Genomic DNA, 18,936 nt, shown 5'->3' with positions numbered 1-18,936 from the left:
AAATCTACCATTGGTTAAAAGAAAGGAGATTAAACCTAAATCCCAGCAAATGTCATGTTTTGAATATTCACAAAAGTACACATATTCCAACGTTTGATTTTAAAACAAACAATGCAATCTTACCTAAAACTGAGGTATTCAAAGACCTTGGAATTTTTATTTCAGATAATTTAAACTGGAACCATCATATTAACTATATTTACCGTACTGCATCAATTTTATCTTTTCAAGTTCTTAAAAGCTTTATATCTACGGATTTGGTAATTCTTAAAAAACTGTACCTAGTTTACATCCGTCCTAAGATGGAATACAACACACCTTTATGGTCTCCATATTCTATAAAAGACATCAACCAACTAGAATCTATTCAAAGAAAATTTACGAGATTAATCTTTAATCGGTGCAACATTTCATATACGTCTTACATAGACAGACTAACAAAGCTTAATATAAAAACTTTAGAATACAGAAGACTTGAATTTGATCTAATTACTTTTTTTAAACTGATTAACAATGAAACTACTATTGATTCTCAAACTTTCTTTAAACCTTATGAAAATAATTACTCACTCAGAGGTAATAATAGAAAATATACATGCAAATATCATTTCAACTATGTTGGTTGGCACGAATCTTTTTTTTATCGTTCGGTAAAAATGTGGAACAAACTTCCAAATGAACTAGTATCGTGCAAAAATCTTAAACATTTTCGATTAAACTTGAAAAGATTTGATTTAAATAAAATATTTACCAGTAAAATTTATAAGTGATTAGTTTTGTTCATCTCTTTAGCCATTGATTTGGTGTGTGGTATGTAGTTTATTGGTAGTTTAATCTGTAAGCTACACCTTCCCCTTATAGATTTTAGGTACTTTTCAACTTTGATTTTTTCGGAAGGGCTGTTGTTAATGTGCTTTGGGCTTTAGATTTTGAAATTATTGGATACTCAGTTGATTCCTAAGCTAGATTTGTGAACTGTTGCTGCCACATTTTTGAAGTGATTTTTGACTGAATATGCCGTCATAACGAGTGGCAAATAGTAGCTCAGATCAATGTTCTGCGAGATGAAGACAGGTTCTGAAGATTTGACAGAAATGCTTGTTACAGGTATTTGTTGCTTTGGAACGTATAATTGGAGATTGGTGACTTTGGAATCGTTGAATTGTGAAAGTTTTAATTTATTCAGTTTTTACTTTGTATAAGTTTTATGTTTATGTTTATTTAATCACTGTAATTTGTTTTTTTCTTTTTATGTTAGTGTCTTTCAGTTTAAGTGGCTTAGGTTTTAATGCCTAGGTCCTTTGTTGGACAATAAACTTAATAATAATAATAATAAATGTAAGATTATAAGTTTTGCTATAAACGATACGGTTTATAAACGAGTATTTAATTTTAGAGTTTAATACAAACAAGTTTATACAAACAGTTTTAAGTCAACAACAAAGTACAGTAACCTCTCACTTATTTACGCACATTGTGTCCACAGAAAAAGTGCGTAAAGATATGAGAGATCGTAAAGAAACGAGAGGTACCAAATATACTCACTATAATGGCTGTTTTTTAATATTGCTTCTAGTTAAAAGCAAACTGGAAACTTTCCCACTTTTAACTATTTGTTTTCTTAATTTATAAATATGAAAACAACAGATACAACTATACATATATAAAAAAAAGAATTTAAATTTCTATAAAATAATAATACGAGTAAAAATAGTTTTACTATTTTAATAATAAGTAGAAATTATCTTTATCTTTTTTTATATGTGACATTTATATTTTTTTCTACTTAGCAAATTTAATTTATAATTAAGCATTTCTTTACAATTATAAAATGGTGTTTATTAATATATAGGGCAAGACTGCTGTATTATTTCTTTGTGTTTTAAACTCTTATTATTTTATTATACTTTTATTATTAAACGCAGTCATGTTTATTTCAGAATTTTGATTTAATCTCTTATTGTTAACAAAATTTCTGATATACTGAAGTATAACTAAATGTTTATCAATTACCAAGGAACATAAATTTACAAAGTCTAAAGATATAGAGAGGTGTGTTAGCTATCAAAAACATATTTTAATTCAAAAATATACATTAAACCTAATTTGTGCAATATTAAAAAAATGAAATTTTTTATTTTCTGAATTTTATAGAATTTTGAAATGCGTAACTAAACGAGAGTGCGTAACGTCACGAGTGCGTAAAGATCCGAGAGGTTACTGTAGATAAAAATTAAAAACATCAGTTTACGCAGAAATGATACACAGATTTTTTTAATTTTAAGAAAAGTTGAAACTACTAGATTGTTGAATTACATAAAGTAAATTTGCCTATAACCAGTCAAAACAAATTAAACAACATTAGAATAGTTAAGTGTGACTTAAAATGTTTTTATTTACTTATAGATTTACGCTTTCATAATAATTTTTAAAACTAACAAAAACTTTCAACAGTTATGTAGTAAATAAATTTCAAATTTAACAGTTGTATAGCTTGCTTATAAGTTTTTTAGAAAATAGCTAACTGCCCTATAAATTATACTTTACAAGTTTGTTTCAAGTTCCAGATGAATTGTCTTTGTTTTTCTTAAATTTTTCTTAATTATTATATTTGAAATGTTAATGTATTCATTAAAATATATTAAAGCGAGAAAAAATGTTGAACAACAGTTATGTCTTTAAACTTTTTAAAATAGTTTTGAATCTTATAGAAGTATATAAGTAAAGTTGTTTTTAACTGTTGCAGATTTTTGCATATAATAGTCTAAATGCAAAATAGGCTTTCTTTGTTTTATATTAATGTAAGTTGTAAGTCTATTATGAAAAATAAACCTTCCAATTTTTACAAATGAATAAGTATAAAAACATACTTAACTACCTACACTACCTCATTAAATACTACCTAAATTGAATTTAAAAAAAAAAAAAAACAAATCTAAAATGTTAACGATAAAATTTTAAAAAATAATAATATTTTTAAATTAATCATTGAAAACATAAATAGTCCTGGTCATTTTTTTCTATTCAAAAGCACTTCCTAATTGTTATAAAATTTATTTTACAAAATAGCTATAGAATTAGAATAACTTTGTAATTAAATTAGTCAAGTTTGTTTGGCGTTCTCTTAAAAATATGATTAAACATAGAGTAGTTGGTATTGATAGTAATGAATTTCTCTTTAAACATAAAGTTTGTTCTTATCAATTTATTTCAAGATAAAAACTATTAACTGAAATCTTTTAGTCAAACTTAAATTAAGAACAAAACTGTTGGGTTAGGTTAAATTTAGTTTAAAACTGAGATAATATCAACTACATAAATAATACACTTATAAAATGGGTAAGTAGCCTGTCGATTTAATTAATTTTTTAATTTTGTTTTTAGATTTAACTTATAATTTGAAAAATATAGTTAAAATAACAAAATATTCGTGAAATCGGTCATGATGTAAAACAGTTTATTTAAAAATGAAAAACTTTTTCGAAACTGCCTGTAATGATTGTGATCTCTATACTTTTGAAACTGTCTTCAAAAAATACAACTTGAATTTTTGTCATAAACGATTTAAACAACAAACGTGTATTTCAAAACTTAAACTTATTTGATCACAGACAACAAAAATTGAATTTTAAATAACTCTAAAAAAATTAAATGTTTCTTAGTATGGTTTTAATAGTCGTAAGTAGAAAATATAATAAACAAAATGAATTGTTTTTAATAGTTTTAGTTGAAAACTGTTGTACATAATCAAAATTTTTTGAAATACAGCAGTTGATTACAAATCTTGTTGGCAAACATAGGAAGCATGTTCAGTACATGAAGTTATTTTCAAAACTCCTTGATTGTATTTGATGCAAACTATTTGATTGTTTTCGTTGTTGATGTGATGCACCCAAAAATTGTGCTTAGTTGCAGCTAATGGATACAAAATTTCTCTGTAAAAAGTAAATTTTTATTTTTGTTTTGTAAACAAAAACTTTCTATTTATCTATCATTTACTTTTTATACTTGTGCAATAAATATACAAATAATACTTATAGCACTTAGTATTTTCATAAGTATTTTTAATAAGAATTTACTTTATTTTTTGAACTGATTCGCCTTGAACAACACTCTCTATGTCGGTCATATTTCTATTTTCCACATCAAGTCCGAAATCAGCAACTTGCCAAGGGGAGTTACAAATTTTTCTTGCCTTTTCGTAAGTGATTTCGAATAAGTAACTTCTACTGAAGTAGTATTCCTTTGTCTTCGATCCTCTATAAGATGACATGGTGTGGCTCCATCTGTATTCTAGAATTTTCAAATGACACAACTCTTATGTAGTTTTATCTTTTAAATTAAAATTTTTTAAACTAGTATCTTGGTTAACTAAAATTTCAGAAATTAAATGCAACTTTTTATTTTTTTCAGTACAGTGTTGGTGTTACTATTCTAACATAAAAAAAACGTCCTTAGTTTTATCAACTAGTTTTTTTGAAAACTGATTTTAATAATTATTTTATTTAATATTTACGTTGGCACCAGCCCCAATCAGTGAAACCGGGAAAATACAACGAAGTTGCACACCAGGGAGTTCCCAGTGTGACGGGATAAAACAAAAACTTTTGATATTTTCTAGTGCAAGTGTCAGTGTACTCTCGAAGGTAAATAGATCCGATGGAGAAGTCGCAATCGTGTCCCATGGAAGTTTTAACTTTCAAGTATCCAATCGCTTTAAAAAATGTAAATTCTTAAATTACTCTCAGTAAATTTAAAACTCTTTATTAGTAAGTAGCACACGAATATAACTTTATTCTAATAATTTTTTTAATTTAACATCAAAATATAAGTACGCAAACTGTGAAAAATTAAACATTTCTTTCTAAATATACTTACAACTTGGAAGTGGTTCTGAAAAGGAGAAAATATTGACAACAACCTGTCGTAGAAAAAATAAAAAGTTCAAAAGTAAGTAATATATTTTTTAAATATTTTTATCTATAACTTTACGTTATTTTCATATACTAAAAATTTGTTTTCAAAATAACTTTGTTTACAAAAGAGGAACTTTTTTAATATAATTGATAAAAAACTTACATTAACAAAAAACAAAGTAAGTTTGTTTTGCATTTTCTGCTTTGTCCTAAAATCTGCAACAATTTTATTTAAAAATAATAATACAATTTGTATTTAGCTTTGAAAATTTAAGGACATAACTATTGTTAAACTTTTTTTGTTTTTATTTATTTGTGAATATTTCAACATTTATATATATAATAATTAAAAAAAACCAACGAAAATTTTTCTGCAACATTAAACAAAATTTTAAATCTAGTTAATTTCTACGTGTGTAAAACTTTTTGTTTACAAACATAAGGTACACATAAACATTAAAAAATTAAATCATACTAAAATCAAGTTTTTTTAAATTGAAAAAGCTATAATTTATATTTATTTTATAGATATATTATAGCTTAGTCTTTGTTATAGAAGCTAGTATGCAATAAGCAAAATGCGTTCCTGTAAAGCTTTTATATACTTAATAAGTTGTTTTTTGTTTTGAAACTTTTATGTAAACACTTTTAATTACCAAGAATAGACAAACTTCTATATTTTTAGAGGTTTACAAGTATTTTGCATCTATTACTTGTCAATTACTTATGGTAAAGACAAAACAACAAATTATACAGTCATTAAGCTTCAATTTAGATATTACATAAATGCTTTGTGTTTTTAAAAAACTTACTTGTTTTTTTAAATTTAATATGAAAGCGTAAACCTACAAGTTTAATAAAAACATTTCAAGTCACACTTAACTATTTCAATGTTGTTTAGTTGTTTTTGGCTATATATAGACTAATTTACTTAATGTTCTCAAGCAATCTATTACTTTTTATTATAACTTGTATTTAATAAGTGTGCTATGCCCTGCGTGAACTTGCAATGTTATTAAATTTGCAACTATTCTAAAAATATTTGTACTAAATTTCTATATGTTTTTAATAAAAACTTGTTGTACTAAATTCATAAAAGTTAAAGATTTGTTTTTAAAATAGTGATCTGAGCTAAACTAGCGACACTTTTTCTTTAAAAAAATTTGTTTACTTTAAAGTGAAAACACTTTTCTTTTTACAGATTTGTGTATTTTATTAGTCCTATTCGTACCACACGCATATAGAAAAGTAGCTTAACATTTTTTTATTGTTTTAACATACATTAACTTTTTTCTGTTAGATATAATAAGTAAGTACAAATTTTTTTCTTTGTCCATGCACTTTTCCTTAAAAAGTTTTTTATTTATTTATTAACAGAATAAATGTATAATTTAAATAATTTTTTTGAAAGCAGTTATTTACTTAACCTATAAAACAAATAGCATTTTTTATAAGTAATGGGTCGTTTTTCGTTTGTTATACTTAATGTAGCGGAAGCTATAAATACTGCTCAAACAACGTGTAGATATATTTAAGTTTTGGTTTATATTACGATTGTTCCTAAGCGTTAAAAAGGCTTTCTTAAGATACTGATTTTTATTCATTGTTTTAAAATCTAATTACTTTCGATTAATATTTTTATAAACACTTTAAGAAATTGTATTTAGTAAAATAAAATATCAACAATTTTTCGTTATGAATAAAATTATATAAAAAGTCTTATTGTATAATTTAAGTAGTGTAAGCTATCAAAACTTTAGTACTGTACACGTGAAAAGCACTTCTTTAAAACTTTTTTAAACGATATTTTAAATTTACATACCGAACTTTTATGAAATTGTAACTAAAAACTGACAGAATATAAAGTACCACCACAACAACTCGAACATAAACACCATTTACAACTGGTCCGATTACGTCAGTTACTTTATTTGCGAATACTAACTTTGTTTGATCGGAACGTTTTGTTTTGACACGATTATCCGTTAATATAACATAATATGAAAAGTTTATAAATTTGTTATAGCTTAAGATAAAAAGTTAAGTCTTAAGACTTTATTTGTTCGAATGTAAATGTTTTTTTTTGCTTTCAGTAACAAATAGTTATATTTTTTTAATCCAAGTTATATGCCTTTTATTACTTTATTGAATTAGTTTCTTTAGTTTTACAACAACTCAAAAAAGTTTATAACTTTTAAAATTTAAATAAACAATATCCTTTTTTTTTCTTACTTTTTCATTACTAATTTTCAAAATTAAATATTGGACTGAATACAAATTAAATCTTACTAAACTTAAATGATAACAACATACAGTTAATACTTTATTCCATTAGTTTTATTAACTTGTTAATAGTTATTGTTTAAACTAAACATTTGTAAACGAAAGCAACAAAATACCTCTTATTCGTTATTAATTTTTATTTAGTAAAAAATATAATGAATTCAGTTTTGAAAATTTCATACTTTTTTTTTTATCTTAATTTGTATCTTTTAATCTATTGTTAAAACTATTCGACAATTTTAAGTATATAATAAACTGTACTACAATATTGTAACTTACTTGTAAGCTGAATAATAAAAAAAAGTCAAGCTATGTACATATAGGACACAAATAATATTTCAATTTACAAATTATAAAATACAACATAATGTTTTGAGCCTATAGTTATTTATAAGAGATCTTAAGTTGGTGATTCAATCTGATAATAGTGAATAATAATCGAATGAATTTTATAAAAAAAATAAGTTAAAAGAGGCCTTTTTAATTTGAGTTACATAATTGTGTTTATATATTTCATAAGGTCAAATTAAAAGTTATGGCGTTAAAATAAAACTAATAACTTTTGATATTTTATACTTTAAAATAACACAGTATTTAATACAATAAACAAACTTTGTTGTAAGTTATATTAATGACATTTAAAATCTTTAAGTAACATAATTGGATACCATGAAAACTCAAGTTTTCACTTTTTCATTAAAAACATAAGTACCACTTTTAAAATTAAAAACTGTAAAATTATTAAAAAATAGTATTTTTTATAACTAGCCAATTTTTTTTTTCAATTTGTTAATAATATCCAAATTAGTCTTTATCTCAAATCAGTGATTAATTTCACATAGAAGGAGCAGCTATTTGATTTTACTGAAGCAGCTGCTAATTACGACTATTTATGCATGATGAACCCTAAATAGTACTAAACCATGTCGCAGATTGTCACATTAATTGTAAGTAAAATGTTAGTTATTCATTATGTGAAATAAAACAGTATAAAGTTTAATAACATTTAATTAAGTATTTAATTGAATAAAAATGGTTAGGAAACATTTAAAAAAACCACTGTCTCAGTCTTTTACAAAACACTTTGAAAATATCTTTCGTTATTAAAAATAAGCATTATCAATTCTGTAGAAAACAAAACAATAGCAACTAGAGAAATTTAAATATCGTAAATAAGATATTTTTAGTTAAAAAACTAAATTGAAAAAAAAGATTATTTTACTAAAATACTGAATTTCATACTCTTACTTCAAGATTAATAGAACTTTTATATTTGAGATTAGTCAGTGAAGTTAAATGTAACTAAACTTTAGAAAATTATTTTTGTTTACTATAACTATTTTATGTCTTTCTGTATAAGTGGCCTAGGTTTTGATGCCTGGGTCCTTCGTATGACAATAAACTTACAATAAACTTACAATAATAACTAAGCAAAAAACAATAGTTACAGCTACAATAACAAAAGTTGTTTATAATAATAGTTTTTCTTAGTTACAGTACACAAAAATAATTTTCCAAAGTTTAGTTTTCTCAGTTTCTGAAATTTAAAAAATTAATTTTAAACTTTTTCACTTAAAAAACTACAATAAGTTTTATTTTTTCAAACTTTGTTTTTTCACTTGTTATAAATTTAAGTTCAGTTAAAAAAATATAGAACGTTCTTGCTGTTATCATTACTACTTTCTTGATACATACTTTCAAACAACAAAAGTTCTGTTTTTTAAAGTTTAGGATTGAAGTGTTTACCAAGTTTAACATGTGTTTTATTCAGTTTAAATTGCTTTACTGCTAATAGTAGTTTCCTAGTTTACTTGACCTTTTTTAAAACATTAGTTTGAAAAGTCCAGAAATAACAGCCTGTATCTTACAGCACACCTCTAAATACATTAAGAAAAACATAAATGAAACAAAACATGTTAGCACTAGTTAAGACTGAGTTTTCCTTTGCCGCCCACTTAAAGTAATAAAGTTTTAACAAAGCACAAGGTTTTTATTACCTCAAACTTAAACAAAGTTTCATTATTTCGATTTCATGGAGTTTTGTTAATCGTAAGTTCTATCAAGTATGTTCAAGTTAATTACAGTTTAAACTAATGTGTAAAAAGTAATTCCAAAAGAATAAAAGTGTTCATTTTTTTTAGCTTTACTGCTTATGATTACTCATAATCAATATACTCATAAGCAATGTACTCAAAACTTTTATTAAACAGACAACTAGATAACTTTGTTCTCTAGTAACTTACTGTCAATGTAGTTGAAAACACAACTTAGGATAAGTTACATTTTATTCTCGGATGTCGTTAAGAACATAGCTGTTGTAGCAATAACATATAAACTTGAAACAAAGTAACTGTTATCTTATTCAATTATAGACCATATAAAACAAAGTATTTGCTTGATTCAAAGTTTTACATTGTTGTTTGCCTATTATGGAACTTGTACTATCACATAATAAGCTGTGAAAAAATGAAGGTTAAAAAAGTTTTGGTTTTGCTTTGTCCAATTTTTTCTTCTTCTTTAGATTTATAAAACTACACAGCTTAAAGCAACAAGTTACAGTAGTTTTAGTTTTCTTATGTATAGCGTACATAACAGTAACAAGCAAATAAGTTTTTTACTTCTTTTCTTTGTATCATGTTTCAGCTAATCAAATGGTTTATTTCATATGCTTGACAAGATCAGAAAGCTTAAATCAACTAAGTAGATGTAAGCTTTGTAAAATAAAAGATTTATTTATACAAGTTCATCATTCTATTAAGATATTTTGTTGTGTAAATTGTGTACTTGTTAATAGTGTTCTCTTTCTTTTGAACAATCGATGTTGTTTACATTTAAGTGTTACATCAGTTTTGAAATTGTTTCAGTTGTAATTTAATTGTAATTGAACAGTATTTTTTAAGGACACTAAACATTGTCTGTTATTAACAGTTTAAAACGTTTTCAGTTAATAAGTCAAAGTTTTATTTTTATTTATGTTAAAGCGTACTATTTTCATTGAAAAATATAACTAGTTTTTACAGTGACGTAGGCACAGCTTTTTTAAATAAACTAAAAAACAAATGAAATATTGAATTTAAAAAATTACCACAAAGTAAGCATGAATGAGAATAAGTTTTGTTTTGAAAAGAAAGTTAAAAGGAAAAAGTCTACGAAAAAGACACTCAAGTTAGTTAAAGCTTTTCACTAAGCACTCATTAATAGTAAGCAATAAAGTAAGGATTAGAGCAGTTATCTAGCTAGAGTTCCCTTTTTAACAGTTGCATAAAAAAAAGTAAAGTAGAGAAATTGTAGCAAGCTAGGTATTTAATAAATAATGGGTTTATAGTTTGGAGGGAAATAGTTTTTTGATTCTTTTTCACCACAAAGTTGATTAAGTGTGTGTATTTGTGTTGTTGAGTTTAGTAGTCATTAGTAGCTTGTGTAATTAATTGGTGATCCACCTAGTCTTTAGATTCAAAAAGTACATAGCTTAAAACAAACAAGTACAGTCGTTTTAAGTTGTCTCAAACATAGTTTAAAAAAGAGTTACAAAAAATGGTAACAAGCTGTTCTTTTTTGCCTTTGAATCATTTCGTAATTTGTCATAGCCACAGAAAAAAAATGAGTCCAACAAAACAAGTATGAGCTTTGTAAAGAGAAAGATTATTTCAATTGTATGTTTGTTTTAAACAATCACTGTTGTTTACATTAATTTGATTGTTCAACTTTTAAACAGATCTTTATTGTTTCATTTGCATTCTGATAAATAAGACTAATACACTTTTGTCAATCAAACCTCCGTTAAATAACTACCATTGAGTATTTTTAATATCAATGCAAAGTAAAGTTTAATATAAGTCTCATTTAATATAATGTCTTATTTAAGCATAAATTTTTATGTAGTGACAGATCATTGTTTTTTTAATTAAACTAACAACAAATATCTATTGAGTGTTTTTTAAACAAGTCTACAAAATAAAACGAATAAGAACGAGTTTTGTTTAAACAATAAGTTAATTGTATTAATAAGTAATGTAAGTAATTGTAATAAGTAATGTATTCGTAACTTTTTTAAACGTGTTACATGTCTTCAATTGCAATTAAATTGATAAGAAGAACATGTTCAAAAAGTTAAAGCTCGGTTGTGTTACTAATAATCAACAACAACAACTTAAAAATAAAGTCAAAACTAAGACTTTGCTTGTTATAAGTGATATGAATTTTTGTTTGTAAGATGATACTTTTTTGTAAGCACTTATTTATTGAACTTTTTAACAGAACTTCAACAAATGAATAAAAGAAAGTCTTTTGTATAAAACGTATTCAGATGAAAAATCTTACAGACAACATAATCAAGTTAGCTAAACCAAAAAGTTACAAAGCATTTGATTACAAGCACTACTACTGTTTTTATCATATTAGACTAATGCAATGCTTTTTATACAACATAACGAGTTACAAACTTATAAAGCATTTAAAACAATAAAAATAGTGTGTTTATTTATTTGAATTTTTAAATTACACAAATAAGAACTTATTTGTACTAAGCTTATATTCTTGTACTTTAAGTAAGCATGAACAGCTGGTTCTATTCTAATGGTGGTCCTAAAAAGGACCGGTTGTTGAGCGTTTATTTTGAGCTGGTGTATTTGGTAACAGCTTTAGTTCCTTCTGAAACTGCGTGCTTTGACAACTCGCCGGGGAGCAAGAGCCTGACAGCAGTTTGAATTTCGCGGCTGCTAACAGTTGACCTCTTGTTGTAATGAGCCAAACGTGAAGCCTCTGCTGCAATGCGCTCGAAGATGTCGTTGACAAATGAGTTCATGATTCCCATTGCCTTGCTGGAAATTCCGGTGTCGGGGTGCACTTGCTTCAAAACTTTGTACACGTAGATGCCAAAGCTTTCTTTGTTCCTCCTCCTTCGCTTCTTCTTGCCGTCGACCGGAGCGGTCTTGGCTACTGACTTCTTCGCGCCTTTGGTTGCTGTCATGATGATGTGTGGACTTCTGTCTCGGCGCCAGTTTATATGCTGAAAAATTATGCAAATTAGCATAGTTCCGTACGCGAACGATAGCTGGTTTCTCTCACTTCACAATTCTCTAGTTTGTTGTAAATATTTTGGTGGTCCTGAAAAGGACCTGGTTTTTTTTTAACTTAGGCTGACTTTTTTGAAGCGGTCTTCTTAGGCAATAGTACTGCCTGGATGTTTGGAAGAACACCACCTTGAGCAATTGTGACGCCTCCGAGAAGCTTGTTCAACTCTTCGTCGTTGCGAATAGCTAGTTGCAAATGGCGAGGAATGATCCTGCTTTTCTTGTTGTCACGAGCAGCGTTACCGGCAAGCTCGAGCACTTCTGCGCTCAAGTACTCGAGAACGGCAGCCAGATAAACTGGAGCACCAGCTCCGACTCTTTGGCTGTAGTTGCCGGTGCGCAACAGGCGGTGCACGCGACCGACTGGAAACTGCAGTCCTGCACGGGAAGACCTGCTCTTCGGCTTAGATTTGAGTTTTGATCCTTTACCACGTCCTGACATTTTGTTGTTCGAATGATTGTGATGATAGCTTGCACAGCTCAATATACAACTCATACCTAACCGCGTCGAACGAAAAACTAATTTGCATATCAGATAGCTAATGCTTAATCTTGTCAAGAATGTTGTAAAACTTTTATATTGAATTAGGTGGTCCTAAAAAGGACCGGGTTTGCTAAAAGCGATTAGCCACCGAAGCCGTACAAGGTTCTTCCTTGACGCTTGAGTGCGTACACGACGTCGAGTGCTGTGACGGTCTTGCGCTTGGCGTGCTCTGTGTATGTTACTGCATCGCGAATAACATTTTCCAAGAAAACTTTCATGACGCCTCTCGTTTCTTCGTAAATCAGTCCCGAGATTCGCTTAACTCCGCCTCGGCGAGCCAAACGGCGGATTGCCGGCTTCGTGATGCCTTGGATGTTATCGCGAAGTACTTTGCGATGGCGCTTAGCACCTCCCTTTCCCAAGCCTTTACCTCCTTTGCCGCGTCCAGACATGTTGTTGAATATACTTATTTCGTCAGTGCGTCGAGTTTATATACAAGCTGTTACGGACGCGTACGGTTACTACTAACTAATTTGCATACTCAAAAAAGTCTCTTAACTTACATTTTTTCGTTCGGTTAAGTTTTTCTCACTGTCAAAGTTTTAAGGTGGCCCTGAAAAGGACCGGTTTTAGCTAACGCTTAAGCTCTTTCGCCACGCATTCTCCTGGCGAGCTGGATGTCTTTGGGCATGATTGTCACACGCTTGGCGTGGATCGCGCAAAGGTTAGTATCTTCGAACAAACCAACGAGGTACGCCTCGCTTGCTTCTTGCAAAGCCATAACGGCACTGCTTTGGAACCTCAAGTCAGTTTTGAAGTCTTGAGCTATTTCGCGTACCAGGCGCTGGAAAGGCAACTTGCGCAAAAGAAGCTCAGTTGACTTCTGGTAGCGTCTGATTTCTCTCAGAGCAACTGTGCCGGGCCTGTAGCGATGTGGCTTCTTCACACCTCCGGTAGCGGGTGCGCTCTTGCGAGCGGCCTTGGTGGCGAGCTGTTTCCTTGGAGCCTTGCCTCCGGTTGACTTACGAGCGGTTTGCTTGGTACGAGCCATTTTGATGATAAAACTGTTTGTTGCAAGACAGTTTATATACTGTTCGCATAGACACGGACGCGAGCGATTCCGCTGTGTAGTCTAATTTGCATATTTTCAACTTAGCATTGTTTTATGCATTTTGAGTTACGTTATATTTTGTTTGAGTGGTCCTGAAAAGGACCTTGGGTAAAAGAACAACTTATTTTTTGCAGCTCTTCTTCTTGGATGCTTTTTTGGCTGCCGGCTTCTTCTTGGTTACTTTCTTCTTCTTGCTTGCAGCTTTTTTAGATGCTGCCTTCTTAGGAGCGCACTTTTTAGCAGGTCGCTTTTTGGCTGCTGGTTTTTTTGCAGCCTTCTTGGGAGCACACTTCTTTTTTGGTTTTTTAGCTACTTTCTTTGTCCTCTTCTTGGGCCCAGCAGCTGGCATTGGAGCAAGCTTGAACGAGCCAGAAGCGCCTTTTCCAGTTGTCTGGAGAAAAGCACCTTTGGTCACGCCGCTGGTAAGTGCTCTCTTCAAGTGAGAATTGGAAGCTGTGAGGTCAAGCTTGTAGGTGTCCGCGATAAACTTTTGTATCTTCTGGCGGGATGTACCTTTTCGTTCCTTCATTGCTCCAAGGGCAGAGCTAATCATTTCCCTGTAAGTAGGGTGCTCTGCCTTCTTGGCGCTTGGTCTCTTGGAAGACCTGGCTGCGGCTGGCGCTGGTACTGCTGCTACTGCTGTGGTAGACATGATGAATGAATATTAAAGCCACCAAAACGATACTTGCAAGAGTTACTGACTGTGACGAATTGACTGTTGAGCAGTTATGCTTTGCAAGGTACCTTTTACTTCTTAATATAAGCATTAGCATGTTTGTTTAAGACATATATGCTTATAAAAACTTAGTCGTCTTATTACGAATGTTGAAAAAGTTCCAGTAAGAAAGAAACCATATCTAACTTGTTCTAAAAGTAATTTTTTTTAAAGGATTAGTTTGAAAAGTCCAGAAATAACAGCCTGTATCTTACAGCACACCTCTAAATACATTAAGAAAAACATAAATGAAACAAAACATGTTAACACACTGCCGACTGAGTTTTCCTTTGCCGCTCACCTAAAGTAATAAAGTTTTAACAAAGCACAAGGTTTTTTTTTTACCTCAAACTTAAACAAAATTTCATTATATCGATTTCATGGAGTTTTGTTAATCGTAAGTTCTATCAAGTATGTTCAAGTTAATTACAGTTTAAACTAATGTGTAAAAAGTAATTCCAAAAGAATAAAAGAGTTCATTTTGTTTAGCTTTACTAGTTATGATTACTCATAAGCAATGTACTCAAACCTTTTATTAAACAGACAACTAGATAACTTTGTTCTTGCACATACTAGTAACTTACCTTACAACAATGTTTTCCAAACAACCTTTCAAAAACGTGCTGTACAGTAACTATGATGATACGTGTTTAAAGTTGTAAACTACATTTAAACACAAATTTTATTTTTCAGTGTATATGAAAAACTAGTTTAACAGGTAAGTAGTTTAACATTCGATTAGTGTTTCAAACAACTGATTCAAGCTGTTATACAGTTTAAAAAATAACTGATGCAATTTTGCTCGTTAAACTTAAACTTTGATCAAACTAAGAACTTTAACTTTGCAGATTTCAACCGAATAAAGTGTGCTGATAAAAGTGAACAAATGGATTTGGTTGTAAATTTTTCAAACAAAATAAAGTTAATTAAATTCAAAGAAGTAAATAAGTCGAAAAAGCTTATGAACACTAGCACTAAATTTGAACTTAAACAAAAGCTGATATCTTTTGGATGAAAAATTGTACGTAAAAAAAGAGGTTGGTTTATTTTTTAAGCAGCATTATATACAAAATAAAATCGAGTAAGAAAATCGAAATGAAAAAGTTTTGAAATAAGATTGACAAACTTAGTGTTTGAATAAAGCTTTGTTTACAATCAGCACTCATAACCTTTCAATCTATCTTTGAAACTTTTAAACTGGAAATAATGCAACTAAGTTTTTTTTTCAAACTTTGTTTTGTCACTTCTCATAAAGTTTTAAAGTCAGTCGAAACAACATAGAACAACTTACTACTTTCTTGACACATATTTTGAAACAACAACAGTACTGTTTTTTAAAGTTTACGATTGAAGTGTTTACCAAGTTAAACATGTGTTTTAACTGCTTTACTGCTAATAGTGATTTCCTAGTTTACTCAACCTAGATTAATCATAATGTTCTTTTACCATTGATTTCATTGACTAAATGTTTTGCTTTTCAAAATTCGTAACTAGTTATCTCTAACTTACTGTTAATGTAGTTAAAAACACAGCTTAGGATAAGTTGCATTTTATTCTCGCATGTCGTTAAGAACTAGCTGTTGTAGCAATAACATATAAACTTGAAACAAAGTAACTGTTATCTTATTCAATTATAGACCATATAAAACAAAGTATTTGCTTGATTCAAAGTTTTACATTGTTGTTTGCCTATTATGGAACTTGTACTATCACATAATAAGCTGTAAAAAAATGAAGGCTAAAAAAGTTTTTGTCTTGCTTTGTCCAATTTTTCTTCTTCTTTAGATTTATAAAAACTACACAGCTTAAAGCAACAAGTTACAGTAATTTTAGTTTTCTTATTTATAGCGTACATAAGGGTAACTAACAAGTGGTAACAAGTTTTTTACTTCTTTTCTTTGTACCATGTTTCAGCTAATCAATTGGTTTATTTCATATGCTTGACAATATTAGAAAGCTTAAATTAAGTAAGTAGATGTAAGCTTTGTAAAATAAAAGATTTATTTATACAAGTTCATCATTTTATTAAGGTATTTTGTTTTGTAAATTGTGTACTTGTTAATAAAGTTCTCTTTCTTTTGAACAAACGATGTTGTTTACATTTATGTGTTACACCAGTTTTGAATTGTTAAGCATGTTTCAGTTGTAGTTTAATTGTAATTGAACAGTATTTTTTAAGGACACTAAACATTGTTTGTTATTAACAATTTAAAACGTTTTCAGTTAATAAGTCAAAGTTTTATTTTTATTTCTGTTTAAGCGTACTATTTTCATTGAAAAATACAAATAGTTTTTACAGTGACGTAGGCACAGTTTTTTTTAATAAACTAAAAAACAAATGAAATATTGAATTAAAAAATGTCCACAAAGTAAGCATGAATAAGAATAAGTTTTATTTGGAAAAGAAAGTTAAAAGGCCACGAAAAAGACACTCAAGTTAGTTAAAGCTTTTCACTAAGCATTCGATAATAGTAAGCAATAAAGTAAGGATTAGAGCAGTTATCTAGCTAGAGTTCCCTTCTTAACAGTTGCATAAAAAAAGTATAGTAGAGAAATTGTAGCAAGCTAGGTATTTAATAAATAATGGGTTTATAGTTTCGAGGGAAATAGTTTTTTGATTCTTTTTCACCACAAAGTTGATTAAGTGTGTGTATTTGTGTTGTTGAGTTTAGTAGTCATTAGTAGCTTGTGTATTTAATTGGTGATCCACCTAATCTTTAGATTCAAAAAGTACATAGCTTAAAACAAACAAGTATCGTCGTTTTGAGTTGTCTCATACATAGTTTAAAAAAGAGTTACAAAAAATGGTAACAAGCTGTTCCATTTTTACCTTGGAATCATGTCGTTATTTGTCATTGCCACAGAAAAAATGAGTTCAACAAAACAAGTTTGAGCTTTGTAAGCAGAAAGATTATTTCAATTGTATGTTTGTTTTAAACAATCACTGTTGTTTACATTACTGTTCAACTTTTAAACAGTTTTTTATTGTTTCATTTGCATTCTGATAAATAAAACTAATACTTATTTGACAATCAGACCTTAAATAAATATCATTGAGCATTTTTAGTATCAACGCAAAGTAAATATAATATAATGTCTTATTTAAGCATAAATTTTTATTTAGTGACAGGTTGATTTTTTTATTAAACTAACAACAAATATCTATTGAGTGTTTGAAAAACAAGTTTACAAAGTAAAATGAACTAGAAAAAGTTTTGTTTAAACAATAAGTTAAACAAGAAAATTCCCATTGAAAAACATTTTTACCTAACATTTAAATACTAGTGAATCAGAAAAACTTATTCTACATTATCAAAAGTAGTTTAAAATGTCAAGTAGAACTACAAAAACTAAAGTAAGTGTAACTAACTAGTAGAAATAAAAACAGAGAAATTCAGTTTTAGAAAGTTTATTTAGAAGTTATTGAAACACACTAACTGTTACTTTTTACCAACACGCACAATGTAGATATAAATTTGTACATTTTTTGTCGCTTAGTTTAAGCTTGTTTGACACTGTTTACTCGACATTAGTAGCTGCTCAAATCAACTGGTGGTCCTGATTACTTTAGATATGTAGAAACATAACTTTCAACAAACTACTAGAGTTGTTAAAGGTCATTAAGTTGTCTCATATCTAGTTAAAACAAGTACCTTTTACTTTGAAAACTAGAATAATAAATTACTTACTTAAAGAAGTACAAGCAGTTACTTTTTTTGTGTTTTACCAAGTTTCAACTAATGAGCTGGTTTGTTTTGTGTGTTTATGTTTTGAATTGAAAATGTTTCTTGAATATGCCAAACAGAAGTTAGCTTTGAAAGAAGGAATATGTTATTTTACTTGCAAAACACATCTGTAATTTTTTGTTTTGAACAGCCATTTTTGTATTCATTTATGTATTCGTAACTTTTTAAAACGTGTTACATGGCTTCAATTGCAGTTAAATTGATAAGAACAACTCGTTTAAAAAGTTAAAGCTCGGTTGTGTTACTAATAATCAACAACAACTTAAAATAAAGTTACAACTAAGTTTTTGCATGTTATAAGTGATATACATTTTTGTAAGCACTTATTTATTGAATGTTTCAACAGAACTTCAGCAAATGAATAAAAACAAGTGTTTTGTACAAAAAGTATTCAGATGAAAAATCTTACGGACAACGAAATCAAGTTAGTTGAACATCTTTTACAAACTATTTGATTACAAGCACTACTACTGTTTTTAGACTAATGCAATGCTTTTTCTACAATATAACGAGTTACAAGTTTATAAAGTATTTGAAACAAAAAAAAAAGTGTGTTCATTCAAGTATATGAGTTTTTAATTTACACAAATAAGAATTTATTTGTACTAA

The 18,936-nt window shown here is 28.5% G+C and overlaps 4 protein-coding genes across 4 annotated transcripts; all 4 read right to left on the bottom strand.

Moving 5' to 3' along the window:
- Positions 1 to 11,808: 11,808 nt before the first annotated feature.
- On the bottom strand, positions 11,809 to 12,168 carry LOC145845080 (histone H2B 1/2-like). The gene has a single exon (XM_082952502.1). It carries the CDS (start codon positions 12,166 to 12,168, stop codon positions 11,809 to 11,811), a length of 360 nt encoding a protein of 119 aa, XP_082808628.1.
- A 164-nt stretch (positions 12,169 to 12,332) lies between these two features.
- On the bottom strand, positions 12,333 to 12,713 carry LOC145844592 (histone H2A). The gene has a single exon (XM_082951991.1). It carries the CDS (start codon positions 12,711 to 12,713, stop codon positions 12,333 to 12,335), a length of 381 nt encoding a protein of 126 aa, XP_082808117.1.
- A 182-nt stretch (positions 12,714 to 12,895) lies between these two features.
- On the bottom strand, positions 12,896 to 13,207 carry LOC145844547 (histone H4-like). Its single transcript, XM_082951945.1, has one exon. It carries the CDS (start codon positions 13,205 to 13,207, stop codon positions 12,896 to 12,898), a length of 312 nt encoding a protein of 103 aa, XP_082808071.1.
- Positions 13,208 to 13,395: 188 nt separating this feature from the next.
- LOC145845079 (histone H3) lies at positions 13,396 to 13,806 on the bottom strand. The gene has a single exon (XM_082952501.1). The coding sequence runs from the start codon at positions 13,804 to 13,806 to the stop codon at positions 13,396 to 13,398; it is 411 nt and encodes a 136-aa protein (XP_082808627.1).
- Between the last annotated feature and the right edge of the window lie 5,130 nt (positions 13,807 to 18,936).

This window comes from Thalia democratica, chromosome 9 (genome assembly GCF_965202585.1).
Source record: "Thalia democratica chromosome 9, ktThaDemo2.hap1.1, whole genome shotgun sequence".
NCBI classification, from domain to species: domain Eukaryota; kingdom Metazoa; phylum Chordata; class Thaliacea; order Salpida; family Salpidae; genus Thalia; species Thalia democratica.
Note: the sequence above shows the minus strand (reverse complement) of the source record. Positions and strands in the feature narration are given on the sequence as shown.

Bases quoted from the DNA above. Each gene is read 5' to 3' on its own strand.
- LOC145844592 (XM_082951991.1), bottom strand. From the start codon at position 12,713: ATGTCAGGACGTGGTAAAGGATCAAAACTCAAATCTAAGCCGAAGAGC.
- LOC145844547 (XM_082951945.1), bottom strand. From the start codon at position 13,207: ATGTCTGGACGCGGCAAAGGAGGTAAAGGCTTGGGAAAGGGAGGTGCT.
- LOC145845080 (XM_082952502.1), bottom strand. From the start codon at position 12,168: ATGACAGCAACCAAAGGCGCGAAGAAGTCAGTAGCCAAGACCGCTCCG.
- LOC145845079 (XM_082952501.1), bottom strand. From the start codon at position 13,806: ATGGCTCGTACCAAGCAAACCGCTCGTAAGTCAACCGGAGGCAAGGCT.